This window comes from Schistocerca americana, chromosome 5 (assembly GCF_021461395.2).
Source record: "Schistocerca americana isolate TAMUIC-IGC-003095 chromosome 5, iqSchAmer2.1, whole genome shotgun sequence".
NCBI classification, from domain to species: domain Eukaryota; kingdom Metazoa; phylum Arthropoda; class Insecta; order Orthoptera; family Acrididae; genus Schistocerca; species Schistocerca americana.
Window position 1 is genome coordinate 644,112,248 of NC_060123.1, and position 18,774 is coordinate 644,131,021.

At 45.5% G+C, this 18,774-nt stretch overlaps 1 protein-coding gene across 1 annotated transcript in view; it reads left to right on the forward strand.

Moving 5' to 3' along the window:
- Positions 1-18,774, forward strand: part of LOC124616606 (venom dipeptidyl peptidase 4-like) — a 424,228-nt gene that overhangs the window by 310,487 nt on the left and 94,967 nt on the right. The window contains exon 11 of the mRNA XM_047144927.1: positions 14,441-14,576. Coding sequence (XP_047000883.1) covers positions 14,441-14,576 — 136 coding nt within the window. The remainder of the gene's footprint in view (positions 1-14,440; positions 14,577-18,774) is intronic.

Here is an 18,774-nt window from a genome sequence, read left to right on the forward strand (position 1 = left end):
AGCTTCAGCAGGTGATATAACGAGGCAGTGTCTTCTTGAAGGGTCGTCCTGGGCTTAGATCGTATTGTGAGACCTTCTAGCTGTTTTCGTTTTAAAGCTATCAGTTTCGCTTTGATCTTTTTAAATTTTCGTGTAGTGCACAGTGGAATCCGAAGGTTGATCGTCGAACTCCCTGACACACGTATAGTAAAGTTCTGTCGTGTTTTTAGTTAACGGAGCTCTCTCTCTTTCTCATACTTAGTACCTGCAGATCTTAACTTCTTCTTTGCGCACGATGTTCACCAGGAAATATCAGAGTTTTACCTAGGACGGCACTGAGACACGCACCCCAAATCATTCGTATGGATTCTTCTAACTCGTTGTCGTCGAGTATACTCGCATTCAGCTTCCAATGACTAAGTCGGCAGTATGTTTTCTGTTTGCTCAGTTTAACACAATATTTTACTACACAGTAATCTGTGGAACTAGTTGGGATTATTGCAGCAGAAGAAAAAACTTCGTTCCAGATTACGTGTTAATTATATTCTGTCCAGTCGGGTTGCTGACACGTTGGTGAGAAACGTAAACTTGACAGTAGATGGATATATGAGTTCCCAAACATCCTTCATTTGTAAGTTTTTGACCAAATCAGAGAGTTCGCGAGAAAAATTGAAGTTTAGTGTCTTCTCCTTGTCACTAAGTACACAGTTCCACTCGCCACCTGTTATCATGTGGTTGGCGTCATCATTCAGGAGGTACAAAATCTTATGATTAAAGAACACGGCCAGTTCCTGTTTAGAATTATTACCGGATGGAGCATAAATATTAATAAATGTTAAATCTGACAACTTATCCGTCTCCCTGATTCTACATTTTTACATTTGCAACAGGTGTGCCTTCTCTAACTAAAAAGGCCGTCCCGCATTAAGGCTGTCTTAAGATTTACTTCTTGCAACCTTGCCACATGCGTGTCTGATTCATGCAGAACTCCTTCAAAGCACTAACTTTCACCGGAGATTGATTCAGATGGCTCTGAGCACTATGGCACTTAACATCTATGGTCGTCAGTCCCCTAGAACTTAGAACTACTTAAACCTAACTAACCTAAGGACATCACACAACACCAAGTCATCACGAGGCAGAGAAAATCCCTGACCCCGCTGGGAATCGAACCCGGGAACCCGGGCGTGGGAAGCGAGAACGTTACCGCACGACCACGAGCTGCGGACAGGAGATTGATTCTATTGATGTTTAAGGTTGTTATACTATACGTCTGATCAATGATTGTAGAGGATGAAGGGAATAAATTATGTTAGTAATCAACCTCTTTGATTCAAATTACAATGAGTACATCATGGTGACACAGCAGAGTGAACGCTGAACTGACATTCGCGCAACAGAGTCAGTCAGACAGAGGACGATTCTTTCCTGAAGTAGCTTCGGATGCCGCGCCTTCTACGCCTACAAGGTCTGACGGCACTTATGTAATCGCCGTCGCATGCACCGGAACGTCCTCTCCTTCAATATCATTTGCCCAGTCCATGTTATGATACACTTCGTCACTTTTACATATCCTCGTTAACTGTTTTGCTAGTATCACGGTTTTGGTGATTGCCCTGTCGTTTCTTCGTCCTTCCGCACAAGTATCAGCACCAGAAAAACCGCCGTGTTTTTATTCTTGCCACAATCACCTGCGTTCTGTCTCTTTTTTTTTTTTTTTCTCTGTGACAGTTTCTCTCTAGTTTTAGGAGCCAACGTTTCTGGCTTGGAATGAGCTATGCGTCTTTTGTTCTTATGTTTCAAACTCGATTTGGAATTGTCAGACATCGCAGATTCAGTTCCTGCGCTTGCTGCTGTGTCCATGAGACGTTTCTGTAAATTTGGGTCGCTAGGGTTGACAATGAGTGCAGTTACGACACACTCCGTTCTCGTTGATGTAGGCGGCTCCTAACTGTCTTTCGGCACAGGCAGTTGAGTTACTGTTTGCAGTACGGATGGAACGGGTGTCGCATCTGTGACAGACGTCTCTACTGGCATCGTCTGGTCAACTAATGGAGCGGACGAAGACCTACACTACTGGCCATTAAAATTGCTACACCAAGAAGAATTGCAGATGATAAACGGGTATTCATTGGACAAATATATTATACTAGAACTGCCATGTGATTACATTTTCACGCAATTTGGGTGCATAGATCCTGAGAAATCAGTACCCAGAACAACCACCTCTGGCCGTAATAACGGCCTTGATACGCCTTGGCATTGGGTCAAACAGAGCTTGGATGACGTGTACAGGTGCACCTGCCCATGCAGCTTGAACACGATACCACAGTTCATCAAGAGTAGTGACTGTCATATTGTGAGGCGCCAGTTGCTCGGCCACGATTGACCAGACGTTAGCAATTGGTGAGAGATCTGGAGAATGTGCTGGCCAGGGCAGCATGCGGTCGTGCATTATCCTGCTGTAATGTAGGGTTTCGCAGGGATCGAATGAAAGGTAGAGCCACGGGTCGTAACACATGTGAAGTGTAGCGTCCACTGTTCAAAGTGCGGTCGATGCGAACAAGAGGTGACCGAGACTTGTAACCAATGGCACCCCACACTATCACGTCGGGTGATACGCCAGTGTGGCGATGACGAATACACGCTTCCAGTTTGCGTTCACCGCTATGTCGCCAAACATGCGACCACCATGATGCTGTAAACAGAACATGCATTCATCCGAAAAAAAAGGCGTTTTGCCATTCGTGCACCCAGGTTCGTCGTTGGGTACACCATCGCAGGCCCTCCCGTCTGTGATGCAGCGTCAAGGGTAACCGCAGCCATGTCTCCGAGCTGATAGTCCATGCTGCTGCAAACGTCGTCGAACTGTTCGTGCAGATAGTTGTTGTCTTGCAAACGTCCCCATCTGTTGACTCGGGGATCGAGACGTGGCTGCACGATCCACTACAGCCATGCGGTTAAGATGCCTGCCATCTCGACTGCTAGTGATATGAAGCCGTGGGGATCCAGCACGGCGATCCGTATTACCCTCCTGAACCCACCGATTCCATATTCTGCTAACAGTCATTGGATCTCGATCAACGCGAGCAGCAATGTCGCGATACGATAAACCGCAATCGCGTTAGGTTACAATCCGACCTTTATCAAAGTCGGAAAAGTGATGGTACCCATTTCTCCTCCTTACACGAGGCATCACAACAACGTTTCACCAGGCAACGCCGGTCAACTGCTGTTTGTGTATGAGAAATCGGTTGGAAACTTTCCTCATGCCAGCACGTTGTAGGTGTCGCCACCGGCGCCAACCTTGTGTGAATGCTCTGAAAAGCTAATTATTTGCATATCACAGCTTCTTCTTCCTGTCGGTTAAATTTCGCGTCTGCAGCACGTCATCTCCGTGATGTAGCAATTTTAATGGCCAGTAGTGTATCTGCAGTCTTGTGTTGGGTGGTGGCAGGTGCCGTCCGGTCTACTTGCTGTGTCTGTTCCACGGGAGGGCTGTCTCGCGCGGAGGTCGTTCGAGTCGTGGCCACGGCCGCGGATCCGGGGCACGTTTACTGCCGGGGCGGCTGGGTGAGCAGCGTCGTCGCCGGGAGGCAGCTGGGCACTCGGCCCGTACGTGGCCCGGAGAGTCGCAAGTGGCGCACGTTCTTGGCTGTCCATCGTACATGACACGTGCTCTATAGCCTGACACAGTGATGAATCACGCCATGTGTTTTGCCAAATCAGGCTAATAGGGATCGACGTGCTGGATCCCAACGGCTTCGTATCACTAGCAGTCGAGATGGCAGGCATGTGTAAATGGGGATACCGAGACGGGACGGACACGTGCCAGTGCGGACAGACCCAAACAATGGACCACCTCCTGGAGTGCAGCAACATGGGGGAAGTGTGCAGGAAAGATGATCTGGCTTACGCTACGGCAGTGGCAGTTAAATGCGCTGAATTTTGGCGCGACGTGATATGATATATATACTATGTTTGTCTTTATACTGTAATGTGACTCTCCATTTTGTGTTTGTTTTATTTATACATATGTGTATTGTATTTGTATTTGTGTGTATACGTAATATGTGGGTTGTCTATGGCTTGGACACGATTAAATATTAAATAAATAAGCTGGCGAACGCCGTTCAAGGAAACGATTTATTCACACACAGTCAGTACGGATTCAGAAAATATCGTTTTTGCGGAATGCAACTAGCTCTTTATACTCATGAAGTAATGAGTGCTATCGACAGGGGATGTCAAATTTATTCTATATTTTTAGATTTTCAGAAGGCTTTCGACACCGTTCCTCACTAGCGTGCTCTAACCAAACTGCGTGCCTATGGAATATCGCCTCAGTTGTCCGACTGGGTTCGTGATTTCCTGTCAGGAAGGCCACAGTTCGTATTAATAGACGGAAACTCATTGACTAAGAAGTAATATTCGGCGTCCCGCAAGCAAGTGTTACAGGCCCTCTATTGTTCCTGATCTATATTTACAACATAGGAGACAATCTGAGTACCCGTCTTGGATTGTTTGCAGATGATGCTGTTATTTACCGTCTTGTAAAGTAATCAGATAACCAAAACAAATTACAGAATGATTTAGATAAGATGTCTGTATGATGCGAAGAGTGGCAACTGACCAGGAATAAAGAAAATTGTAAAGTTATTCACGTGAGTACTAAAAGAAACCCGCTAAATTTCGATTACGCGACAAGTCAAACAAATCTGAAGGCTGTAAATTCAACTAAATACTTAGGGATTACAATTACAAGTAACCTAAACTGGAACGATTACGTGGATAATCTTGTGGGTAGAGCAAACCAAAGACTGCGATTCATTGGCAGACCACCTAGAAAATGCAACAGATGTACTAGAGAGACTGCTTACACCACTATTGTCCGCCCTATTCTGGAGTATTGCTGTGCGGTGTGGGATACGCATCAGGTGGGACTGACGGATGACATACAAAAAGTTCAGAGAAGGGCGGCTCGTTTTGTATTATCGCGAAATAAGGGAAGTTGGGGCACAGACTTGACACGTGAATTGGAGTGGCAATCATTAAAACAAAGGCGTTTTTGTTGCGACGGGGTCTTCTCATGAAATCTCAATCACCAGTTTTGATTAGCCGAGTGGTCTAAGGCGCTGCAATCATGGACTGTGCGGCTGGTCCCGGCGGAGGTTCGAGTCCTCCCTCGGGCATGAGTGTGTGTGATTGTCCTTAGGATAATTTAGGTTAAGTAGTGTGTAAGCTTAGGGACTGATGACCTTAGCAGTTAAGTCCCATAAGATTTCACACACAATCACCAGTTTTCTCGTCTGATTGCGAAAACATTCTTTTGGCACTCACCTACACAGGGAGAAATGATTATCACGGTAAAATAAGAGAAATCAGGGCTCGCACGGAAAAATTAAAGTGCTTGTTTTTCCCGCTTGCCGTTAGAGAGTGGAACGGTAGAGAGACAGCTTGAAGGTGGTTCATTGAACCCTCTGCCCGGCACTTTATTGTGAACAGCAGAGTAATCACGTAGATGTAGATGGAGATGCAAACGAAAACGGCTACCCCGCTTCTAGTCAGTTACTGAATATACACGCCCATATTGACTAAGCGGTCGACTATTCTGGTCAGGTGGAATATCAAAAGGCAACTCAGACACGCGGGCAGTACGGAAGCCCATTCCTGCATGCGACACTTCTACCTCACTATTATTCCCATCCGTGTGACTGAATTTTAACGTACCGCCACATTTTTTATAACTCGATTACACCACTCGCTATCTGATAATTTGACGTAAACCACAGCAATAATCTGCGACAGTAGAATTCCAGTTATGTGATGTAAAGGGATTTCTGCCGCTCCAGTGACAAACTTACGAACTTCAAGTGAACTCGGCTTAGGACATTCACGACTGAACGACGACTTGATCGTATCTCTAGGAGAAATAGTATCCATCTTCGAAAATTACACTTAAAAAGATCAATCTTCAACCTCCAAAACGGCACTAAACAAGAAAACAAAGTAAATACATTTACAGTACACAGCTACAAACTGCAACAGCAAGGTAAACACGCTTGCCTCGCGAGCGACAGCCACGAAGACGTAGGAAAAGCGAACGGCTGTCTTCAGGCAGCCCCGCTGCCGCCATTACACTGCCGTACTCGCTTACCGACACCGCAACCACACGGCAACACAATTTAAAGATGAACTGATAACTGATTTGTTATATTTTTCAACATTTTTCACGAAATACACGAAAACTGATGGTTGTTGACGTTGCTAACCGGAGATATTTCGCTCTAGCTCCTAGTAACTAAGCTATTTGAAAGAATCGGAGTTCATTCTCCCTGTCAAATAGGGTCATCGAATACATGTTTTGTACTCATGGATTAGGACGTTTTCGGTGATCAAAAATTTCCTGTATGAAAATCAACATACGAGGTGTGTGAGAAGAGAGAGACTGATTTTGTTATCTTCCGAACTTTTTATTTTTTCCAAACAACAATATTGTCCCCTCCAAAGTAATTCCCTTCGGCAGCTATGAAACGGCAGATTCGTTGTCCCAGTCCAGGTAGCAGCGCTGAGAGGTTTCAACTCATAGGGTCTTTAACATGTCGAGTGTATTCTTTTGATTTTTTTCCCAGAATACTAAAAGGACGCCCTTTTAAGACATTTATCAGTTTCAGGAAAAGAGAAAAGTCATAAGGGCTCAGATCAGGTGAATAGGGGGCTCTGGAGCAATAGGGACGCCTTTTGAAGTCAAAAATTCGGTGATGAAATTGGCCGTGTGACATGTGGCGTTGTCGTGATGCAGTATCCATTTACCTGCAACGTCCGGTCTCACTAGATTCACCCTTTTCCTGAGCCTTTCATGGACGTCTTTGTAAAACAGTTGGTTTACAATTTGTCCTGCAGGAACAAATTCTTTAAGCACAATACCCCTGGTGTAAAAAAAGCAAATGAGCATTGCTTTGATCTTTGATTTACTCATTCGAGCTTTTTTGGTCGAGGAGATCTCTCAGAGTACCACTCCTCACTTTACAGGTTCGTCTCAGGATCGTACTCAGAAATCCAGCATTCATCATGTGTGATCACACCACTGAACCATTCGTGGTCATTGGCAGTCATCTCAAGAAGATCAACGCACGCGTTTCTTCGATTGTCCTTCTGCTCAGTTGTGAGGTTTTTCGTCACTATTTTGGCACAAACCTTTCGCTTATGCAAAACTTCAGACGAAATTAAATGTACAATGAAGTGTTTAACAAGTCAGCCATCATTATTATTGTTAAACGTGGGTGTGATCTCGCAAGGTCACATACACTTTCGACGTTCCCGTTGGTTTTTGATTGAAGGTCTCCCTGAGCGAGTTTCGTCTTCATCCTCTCGGCCTTCCAAAAATAATTTGTATCAGCGAAAGACTTGTGCTCTTGATAAGGAATGTTCCCTATAAGACTGTTTCAACTTTTGAAAGGTCATGCTCGCAGATTCTATAAGCTTAACACAGAACTTGACGGCGTATCGGTGCTCCAAGTTGCGCTGATCCATTTTCGTAGCATACAACAAAAACACAAGTTCAGTGACGGCGCTCTCAAAAAGCACGTGATGGCTGCACGGAGCGAACCTCGGGCTGAGGATCTGGATAGAATGAACACACCGATCTACGGAAGTAGAACAAAACAGCGTTGCGAGATCGCTCACTGTGTTATCACTCTCGTAACTTTACATCTCGTAGATTCTGCAAAAGCAGAGATCTTGCGATCTCACCTTACTCTGTCCATCCGTCAGAGTAAGCACGCCGTAGACATTGGCGCCCAGGTTGCTGCTGTGCTTGTCGACCTCAGGAGGATATTTGGTACACTCCCGCACAGAATATTAGCTCGCCGAGTATTGGGCCAGATTTGTAGTTTCACTCACGACTTTCTTTCAGACAGAACTGGTTTTGAGTTCATAACGTTCTAAATCCCGAATGTTTTGGAGTATATACGGCGTGTCTATGTTTTGTTGTGCAATGTTGTGTCCTCATTGGAAATATCACGCCTATAAATGAATTAAAAACAGCCCTGCCATTCACAGTCAGCATCTAGAGGAATGTATATGAGGTATCTAGCCGGGATGATAGTCACCTCTTGCTTAATTAGGAGATCAAGGAAAACGAAAAGGTATCCTACTAGAATGAATACAACTAATTATCGTAAAAATTTTCATTTTCAAACAATAGAAAAATTCAGAAATGTTCAAGTCCCTTCTTAATCTAGCTTTGAGATTGGGAGAACAGCTATGACTTTCATAAAAATGGAGCCCATGAAAATTAGACATACACACTAAGTTGTCTCGTACGATTAGTTTCAAGAAACAGAATACCTTCAGGTTGAAGGTCTGACTGGCACTGACAGTAAAGAGCTCAAAGAACAAGTAAATGGAGCTCAACACATTTACTGTGATTGTTTCTCTACCTGCAGAGCTGTGATGCGTAATGACCGACTGCACTCCTGGCGGGTATGATACTGCAGCGTTGATGAACCCAGTGCCGTTTGTGGATAAACGTTGCATGCCTATAAATTCTGCCTTCACAGTGGACTATAATACCGCTCGCAAACTCCTAGAGCTGAAACTACACACATCAAAAACGTTTTGCATCACCTCGGATCCGAGAGTTCCTGGACCTGTACAGAAAATTGGAATAGAGATCAATATAAACATCATTTCCGCCCTTTTTATTGTTCATGAAAACCACACATTGCATTTTTTCCAACCATGCAGCAAGACCTTCAGAGATTGTGGTCCAGATTGCTGTACACACCGGTACCCAGTAGCACGTCCTCTAGCATTGGTGCATGCCTGTATTCGCCGTGGCATACTGTCCACAAGTTCATCAAGGCACTGTTGGTCCAAATTGTCCCACTCCTCAACAGCGATTCGGCGTAGATCCCTCGGAGTGGTTGGTGGGTCCATAAACAGCCCTTTTCAATCTATCCGAGGCATGTTAGATAGGGTTCATGTCTGGAGCACATGCTGGCCACTCTAGTCGAGCGATGTCGTTATCCTGAAGGAAGTCATTCACAAGATGTGCACGATGGGGAGAGAATTGTCGTCCATTAAGACGAATGCCTCGCCAGTATGCTGCCGATGTGGTTGCTTTATCGGCAGGAGGATGACATTCACGTATCGTACAGCCGTTACGGCACCTTCCATGACCACATAATGCCTTCCACAACATCAGGGAACTTCCACCTTGATGCACTCGTTGGACAGTGTGTATAATGCGTTCAGCCTGACCGGGTTGCCTCCAAACACATCTCTAATGATTGTCTGGTTGAAGGCATATGCCCCGCGCTGCACGGTGTCGTGGTTGCAAACATGGACCTGGCCATCGACGTCGGGAGTGAAGTTGCGCATCATGCAGCCTATTGCGCACAGTTTGAGCCGTAACGCGACGTCTTGTGACTGCACCAAAAGCATTATTCTCCATGGTGGCGTTGCTGTCAGGTTTCCTCCGAGCCATAATCCGTAGGTAGCGGTCATCCACTGCAGTAGTTGCCATGGGCGGCATGAGCGAGGCATCTCAATGACAGTTCCTGTCTCTCTGTATCTCCTCCATGCCCGAAAAACATCGATCTGACCTGAGAAGCCTGGACAGTTCCCTTGTTGAGAGCCCTTCCTGACAGAAGTAACAATACGGACGCGATCGAATCGCGGTACCGCCTAGGCATGGTTGATCTACAGACTGTACGAGCCGTGTACCTACTTCCTGAAAAATATGGGGTCAATAAAGCGCGTACTGGAAAACGCATGCGAAACATCTACCTTCTGTAAATGGAGAGGTTCTTCATGCAGAATATTTGTGTTGTCTTGCGATCAATATCTGCAATTCTGAGATTTCAAATAACCTGGCAAATGAAACTAGGTCTCATGTGACATGAAGTAAAGGAGGGGATCCAAGTAACCGTTAGCTTGTTAACAGCCAGATACAGTAATGAATTTTTTTTCTTGATACATTTCATCTCTCGTACCATACTCACACAACAGGATTTTAATTTCATATCTTTTAGTACACGGTGTACGGGATACACCAACCTGCTGTGACAACCTTCTTATCGACTTGCGGGGACTTCTTGTAATGTCCATACGAATTCTTTCTATGGTTACAGGGGTACTCACTGCCGGTCGCATGTTCCTCTGAACATTCTGAACGGTTCCATAGCCCTCCATTTCTTGTACTGATCATGAACAGTGCTGGGCGTGGGGAGGTTCCTACCAGGATACTTCGCTTGAAACATTTCTTTATGTCCCTTGACGGAACCAATTTGTATGTAACACTCCACAATATCAGTTCGCTGTTCTAATACAAACTGCCCCATTTCTGTAACAGCTCAACGATACGAGCTTCTCACAACAACTGACGCACGAATACACAGCTGCAATCAACTTTCCGATAAAATGCAGTGTAGCTAACTTTCGATACAGTGTTGTCACTGTGAAAGTGATTCGACAAATGATTAAGCGGTATGTGAGGCTTAACGGGTTTTATGTGGGACACCCGGTACAATGCAGGCCTTCGCGACGGCCAGTATTTGCGTCGATAAAACTCTGCCCGAACAGGCCATGAAGGCCCAGCGGTACCATCCGGCCGCCGTGTCATCCTCAGCCCACAGGCGTCACACCACTCTCCCGGCCGTGTGTCAGTTTACGAGACCGGAGCCGCTACTTCTCAGTCAAGCAGCTCCTCAGTTTGCCTCACAAGGGCTGAGTGCATCCCGCTTGCCAACAGCGCTCGGCAGACCGGATGGTCAGCCATCCAAGTGCTAACTTCGGTGATCGGACGGGAACCAGTGTTACCACTGCGCCAAGGCCTTTGGCATATTTCGTCGATGGCTATTATAAATGTAACATTAGAACCTTCTTTAAGACACACAAGAGCTATTGTCGTCTGGTCAACAAGGATAAATCGACAGTAGCAGATCATGCAGTGGGACCAGGGAACCATCAAATTCGTTTCGCCGGTACTATGGCTTTACCAAGACGCTATCACTATTATGCTGGCAAGTACAGAGAGAGGCCACAGAAATTCCAAATGGCACAAAAATAATTTTAGCAGAAGAGAAGAAGGATTGAAATTAAACAAGTTACAGGGCTTACTGCTAAACGAAGTCAACAACTCCAACTCTTCTCCGTCACAAACTCCAATAACACACGTCAAAGCAACTCCGCCATCTTTCGCAGCTATCACAAACTGACCTTTGCGTGGATACATATAAACTGTTGTTTGAGACTGTAACTGCTTTCTGAGTCGTTGTAGCCACTGTAGCAGCCCTTTTTCTGTTTTCACTTTTTCGTCTAATAGGTGAAAGTTTGATTTTATTTTTTACATATTGACTGTCATTGAAGGGTTTTACTTTTATTTAATATTGTCCCGGCTAAGTATCAGTTTGATTACTTTTAAAACACAATGTTAAACGTGGGTCATTACACGTATAGTTTTCCCAACTCTGAGAGAAAAAATCTTTAGTAGCTTTACTACCATTGTTTACAGACGACGATACTTTAACCTTTCGTTCCATTGTTTTAGTTACGAATCGCTAGTATGTCCTTGGCATACATCACGTATCCTTAACGTTTATTAATCTAAATTAATGTTCAAGACTTGTATTATGTTTCAAATTAACAACGTCAGTTTATTGACAAGAATTATTAATAAATAGGTTCACTCATACGATCTCATTCAAAGAAGTTCTTTAATTAGATGTCTAAGTAGGATTCCCGCTAGCATCAGAGATGATAGATAATATCCTGTCACTTTCGGTAAATAAGTTATTTCTATTTAATATCCGCAAACTGTCATTAACTATGATCACTAGTCGCGTACCGAGCGAGGTGGCGCAGTAGTTAGACACTGGACTCGCATTCGGGAGGACGACGGTTCAATCCCGCGTCCGACCATCCTGATTTAGGTTTTCCGTGATTTCCCTAAATCACTCCAGGCAAATGCCGGGATGGTTCCTCTGAAAGGGCACGGCCGACTTCCTTCCACATCCTTCCCTAAAACGATGAGACCAATGACCACGCAGTCTGGTCTCCTTGCCCAAACAAACAACCAACCAACCAACCAACCAAAAAAAAATTTACTAGTCGCGTGAAGTTAAAGTTTCCCACTATCACAAATCAAAGTCCGAATCCGGTTAAAATTCTCATTTCAGTAAAGCGTTTAAATATTCACACGAATTGACATTAAAGCCAAAGAGATTACTATTCGCCTTCCCGTTTATCTAATCTGATAAATGTCCAAATTAAAGTCTTGAATTGACAATCCTCAAAAACAGTTTCGTCACGATCTATTCTTGATCCCCGTTTAATAAAGTCCCAGTTGTTGTTCTCTAAAGCTGTACGTCCTAAATAACTTCCGAACTAGAACAAATTAGAGACTGGAGTGTCGTAATTACAACGTATGGCTCTTTATACTTTAATAAACACTATCTATGGTGTCCCAGACCTACGTTCTATAACTATAATATTGATTTTCTTACGTATTGGAATAACTAATATTTTAATATTTTCTACTGTTTTTCCCCATTCCCATGTTTCTAAAATTTATAGTTAAATTTTCCTTTTCTTTTGCTTTCTATACTAGATACACTCCTGGAAATTGAAATAAGAACACCGTGAATTCATTGTCCCAGGAAAGGGAAACTTTATTGACACATTTCTGGGGTCAGATACATCACATGATCACACTGACAGAACCACAGGCACATAGGCACAGGCAACAGAGCATGCACAATGTCGGCACTAGTACAGTGTATATCCACCTTTCGCAGCAATGCAGGCTGCTATTCTCCCATGGAGACGATCGTAGAGATGCTGGATGTAGTCCTGTGGAACGGCTTGCCATGCCATTTCCACCTGGCGCCTCAGTTGGACCAGCGTTCGTGCTGGACGTGCAGACCGCGTGAGACGACGCTTCATCCAGTCCCAAACATGCTCAATGGGGGACAGATCCGGAGATCTTGCTGGCCAGGGTAGTTGACTTACACCTTCTAGAGCACGTTGGGTGGCACGGGATACATGCGGACGTGCATTGTCCTGTTGGAACAGCAAGTTCCCTTGCCGGTCTAGGAATGGTAGAACGATGGGTTCGATGACGGTTTGGATGTACCGTGCACTATTCAGTGCCCCCTCGACGATCACCAGTGGTGTACGGCCAGTGTAGGAGATCGCTCCCCACACCATGATGCCGGGTGTTGGCACTGTGTGCCTCGGTCATATGCAGTCCTGATTGTGGCGCTCACCTGCACGGCGCCAAACACGCATACGACCATCATTGGCACCAAGGCAGAAGCGACTCTCATCGCTGAAGACGACACGTCTCCATTCGTCCCTCCATTCACGCCTGTCGCGACACCACTGGAGGCGGGCTGCACGATGTTGGGGCGTGAGCGGAAGACGGCCTAACGGTGTGCGGGACCGTAGCCCAGCTTCATGGAGACGGTTGCGAATGGTCCTCGCGGATACCCCAGGAGCAACAGTGTCCCTAATTTGCTGGGAAGTGGCGGTGCGGTCCCCTACGGCACTGCGTAGGATCCTACGGTCTTGGGGTGCATCCGTGCGTCGCTGCGGTCCGGTCCCAGGTCGACGGGCACGTGCACCTTCCGCCGACCATTGGCGACAACATCGATGTACTGTGGAGACCTCACGCCCCACGTGTTGAGCAATTCGGCGGTACGTCCACCCGGCCTCCCGCATGCCCACTATACGCCCTCACTCAAAGTCCGTCAACTGCACATACGGTTCACGTCCACGCTGTCGCGGCATGCTACCAGTGTTAAAGACTGCGATGGAGCTCCGTATGCCACGGCAAACTGGCTGACACTGACGGCGGCGGTGCACAAATGCTGCGCAGCTTGCGCCATTTGACGACCAACACCGCGGTTCCTGGTGTGTCCGCTGTGCCGTGCGTGTGATCATTGCTTGTACAGCCCTCTCGCAGTGTCCGGAGCAAGTATGGTGGGTCTGACACACCGGTGTCAATGTGTTCTTTTTTCCATTTCCAGGAGTGTATTTCCCTCTATTTGTTTTTTATTTATTTTTCGTAATTACTACTTGTGGAGGGACTTTGGTCATTTTGTGAATTGATATTTTAAGGACATGGGAGCTATCTTTGGAGCTATTTTTGTTTTTTCAACATCGGGAGGCGCTGCAGGTGTTACACCATTGATGATGTTTCCAGGATTGGAAGACGAAACGTCAGGCAGAGAAATATCCCTTGGACCACGGCCTAATCCCCATAAAACAAAAATTACAAAAAATTGTGAACTGACCATTTTGATATAGCATTGGTAGCCGTACCACGTCAACTATGCCTATGGAGACGAAATAGAAACAACTTGGCTACTTCAAACGTGCATTAGGTTGTGGCAATTGTCGAGCAAGTATTACTTCAGCATGGATGGGTGGTAATAGTTTGACTTCTACATTACAGGGACTGCAATCCAGAGGACGTCAGCTGGGCTGACGACAACACTCTAATGGTATCGTGGAAGAACCGAGTGTCCAACGTGCGGCAGTTTGTCTCCTACAACACCGAAAGCGACACCAAACGTATGCACGGCCGGCAGGTGAGTTCGGCGTCCCTACAAATTCTTTGTTTTAGCAATGCGTCCGTACTGGATGCCTACAAGCAGCATTAAATGTTGCATGCCCAAGGGTCTGTAGGAAAGTGCTGGCCCAATATTAACCATTGCAAGAAATCTTGATTGCTGAATATATATCTTACAGAGTCTTCGAACCGTTCAGACATACAGCAGTGGTACACGGACCTGTTATACTCGCAATAGAGAGGACGACAGTTCAAACCCGCGTCCAGCCATCCAGATTTAGGTTTTCCGTAATTTCCCTAAATCGCTTCAGGCAAATGCTGGGATGGTTCCTTTGAAAGGGCATGGCCGAGTTGCTGCCCCGTCCTTCCCTAATCCGCTGGGACCAATGATTTCGCTGTTTTGTGTCCTTCCCCGCATTAACCCGCTGGGGCCAGTTTCAAAGTCACATGAAAGACCAAAAACTATAATGGAATTTCTGGTTTCTTCTTTTTTGTCGTTCTTCACAGATTTTCGTTGTAGTTAAAGTGCGCGTCATCTATGACGGCGGCCGAGTTTAGGTACGTTCTGCGCATCTGACGTCACAAAACATAGTCAGAGAACGACGTTGCCAGAGCTCGACTGCAGTGCAGAGCACGGACGAGTGTCTTCAGTTTTAGAAACGTCCAGTCATAAATAAAGTAATAGAACAAAAGCAATGTCTTGATACCAGACTTTCTTTTATAGAAAGTTTGGAAAAAACATTCTTTATACCAATTGCTTCATATTCTATTAATTAATTAAACCAAACAAGCAATAAGCCTCCTAATTCAGGCGATAGCAAGGAAAGGTGTTTGTATCATTCTCAATAACCGCTTTTTCGCAATAAAGAACAGCGGTAATTGTTTATTTCCAATTGCACTTTGACGAAACATGAGTAATTCATAGTCATATCAACAGTGTTTGTCGGTATTTTGCGTGATATTTTAAAGTCGTCCATGAGAAATATTTAATTACGAGTTGCGTTAGCGTAACGGTTAAAGTGTACAGCCGGCACGGTAGCTCAGCGTGTTCGGTCAGAGGGTTAGCAGCCCTCTGTAATAAAAAAAACTGAGTTAATGGATCAACAACGAACTGACATGGTTGTCTTCCGACGTCCGCCCCGAGCAGATACAACGAACGAAAAAAAAAAAAAAAATGTGTATAGCTGCAAAGTGAAAGGTTCTGAGTTCAAACCTTGTTTGGTGCTTAGTATTTTCTTTATTTAAAAACAATATCGAAGTGTCTAACTTCATGAATTTTATTCGTTTGAATGTAATTTTTTGAAATTTCTAGTGGCAACTAAAATCGGACATATGGAAAGTATATACGCTATGGACTTTTACCTCTGCAAACTGTTCAAAATTTCGTGCAATGGTTTACTACATCTAATGCTGCACAATAACTGCGTTGAACATGGAAAGAAAACTAAGTCATCAAATTTTTGGGCCAAATAGTTTTTATGAAATCGAATGATAAAGTATGTCAAAGCAGTCGAAACACCATGTATCTGCACAGGCGAGCAATGCAATGATGACAAAATCGCGCACATTGCGGAATGCGGGGAGCACGTCTCTGTAGCAGCGAAAGGGTTAATGCGGCCGTGGTGGCTTTACTTCATAAACTGTGCGCTCCCCCCTAAACGCAAGTTTGCGAACTATACTATGGCGCTGCTTCTCTTGGCGCGTACAACTGGCAACGCAACAATCTCCCGCGTCTGGGCGGGCATGCGCGAACCGCCAAGATAAAAGAATTGAACTATAGTTGCATCATCCTTCTAGGTTTGATTCTCTTACAAATACCTAGCTTTTGACAATATCAATCTCTGTTCAAATGCCTCTGAGCACTATGGGACTTAACAGCTGTGGTCATCAGTCCCCTAGAACTTAGAACTACTTAAACCTAACTAACCTAAGGACATCACACACATCCATGCCCGAGGCAGGATTCGAACCTGCGACCGTAGCAGTCGCACGGTTCCGGACTGCGCGCCTAGAACCGCGAGACCACCGCGGCCGGCTCAGTCTCTATCCTCGTTAGCAAAGCGACTCACTGTCCGAGGAGTAACGAAAAGACACAACTATAAGTGATCTAGTACAACTACATCTACGTCTACATTTATACTCCGCAAGCCACCCAACTGTGTGTGGCGGAGGGGACTTTACGTGCCACTGTCATTACCTCCCTTTCCTTTTCCAGTCGCGTATGGTTCGCGGGAAGAACGACTGCCAGAAAGCCTCCGTGCGCTCTCGAATCTCTCTAATTTTACATTCGTGATATCCTCGGGAGGTATAAGTAGGGGGAAGCAATATATCCAACACCTCATCCAGAAACGCCCTCTCTCGAAACGTGGACAGCAAGCTACATCGCGATGCAGAGCGCCTCTCTTGCAGAGTCTGCCACTTGAGTCTGCTAAACATCTCCGTGACGCTATCACGCTTACCAAATAACCCTGCCGCGTTTCTTTGGATCTTCTCTATCTCCTCTGTCAACCCGATCTGGTACGGATCCCACACTGATGAGCAATACTCAAGTATAGGTTGAACGAGTGTTTTGTAAGCCACCTCCTTTATTGATGGACTACATTTCCTGAGGACTCTACCAATGAATCTCAACCTGGTACCCGCCTTACCAACAATTAATTTTATATGATCATTCCACTTCAAATGATTCCGTACGCATACTCCCAGATATTTTACAGAAGTAATTGCTACCAGTGTTTGTTCCGCTATCATATAATCATACAATAAAGCATCCTTCTTTCTATGTAATCGCAATACATTACATTTGTCTATGTTAAGGGTCAGTTGCCACTCCCTGCACCAAGTGCCTATCCGCTGCAGATCTTCCTGCATTTCGCTGCAGTTTACTAATGCTGCAACTTCTCTGTATACTACAGCATCATCCGCGAAAAGCCGCATGGAACTTCCGACACTATCTACTAGGTCATTTATATGTATTGTGAATAGCAATCGTCCCATAACACTCCCCTGTGGCACGCCAGAGGTTACTTTAACGTCTGTAGACGTCTCTCCATTGGGAACAACATGCTGTGTTCTGAGAACGACACGCTGTACCGCCCGATGCGATCAGAGACTGCATTGACGCGAACGGTGGAACGTCGTACTGTTGCACAGCGCACTACAGACAATCGTTTTCCGCCGCGAAATGTTTGGAAATGAACGAGCCAACGGAAGGGGTGCTTTCACAAACGGTCTTTAGGCCACCTCCTGAGGCCTTTTAGTGTCGATTCTGAGTGGCGATATGTCCGAAATGTTTTCCTCTGCCATCCGTAAGAGAACAGCGTGACCTCAACGCTAGGCATCGCGGTTCTGACCTCCACTCCAGAGGTGTTAAGAAAAGGGGTGGGTAACGTGGGAGGGTGGGATAGGGGCAGGGGTGACGACTTTCCCATAATATGACACGTTCAGGCTGGCATTGGCGGCACTGGAGAGAGAAATTTTGTGTCAATGTGACAACACTGACTCACCTTACAACTAATATGAACTGAGCTCTGGCCTTTCTTTCGCATGTGTCGACACCTTGCTGTCTGAAAAGTCTCCGAGGGTGATGTCGCAGGACGCCACTATTTTGCATCATTACAGAGGGAGGTTGTAGTCATCTTTGAGCCAAATTTCAACTTTCTTCACCACGATAGGGGCTAATGTCAGGATTCAAAAAAGTGACACTGTAATTTTTTGCGCCGTGTATTTCATGTACCATGGGCTAGATAACCTGTAAGGTGTACTAAAATCCAATACCATCCATTAAAACCCTGACATGATAGCAAATCCGGCAGTATGTCACATAGCTCCGAATAAATCCTGACATTAAATTAACCAAAGTAATATGATCAATGAGTGAGCAAATGGAATACCACAGACTAACACAAGAACACCTAAATGCATGTCATACCTTCCCACCGTGAAACAGACGCAGTTCCGAGGGGAGAAACGAGAAGCCGAGAGCAGAGCCGTGTAGGCTAGAAGGCCCTACGATGAGGGACAGACACCTACATCGCCGGCCGATCGCCGGGAGATCCACCCCCCCAGCCCACGTTAAAAGATAGAGCCCTCCAGAAGAACAGTATAGATCTTACGATAACTTTAAAAGTGCCACACCAGCTGCAAATTTTAGCGTGAGACTATACTCATCTCTGTTATGTAGCAAACATTAAAAACATTGCCCCACCACGAAAAGT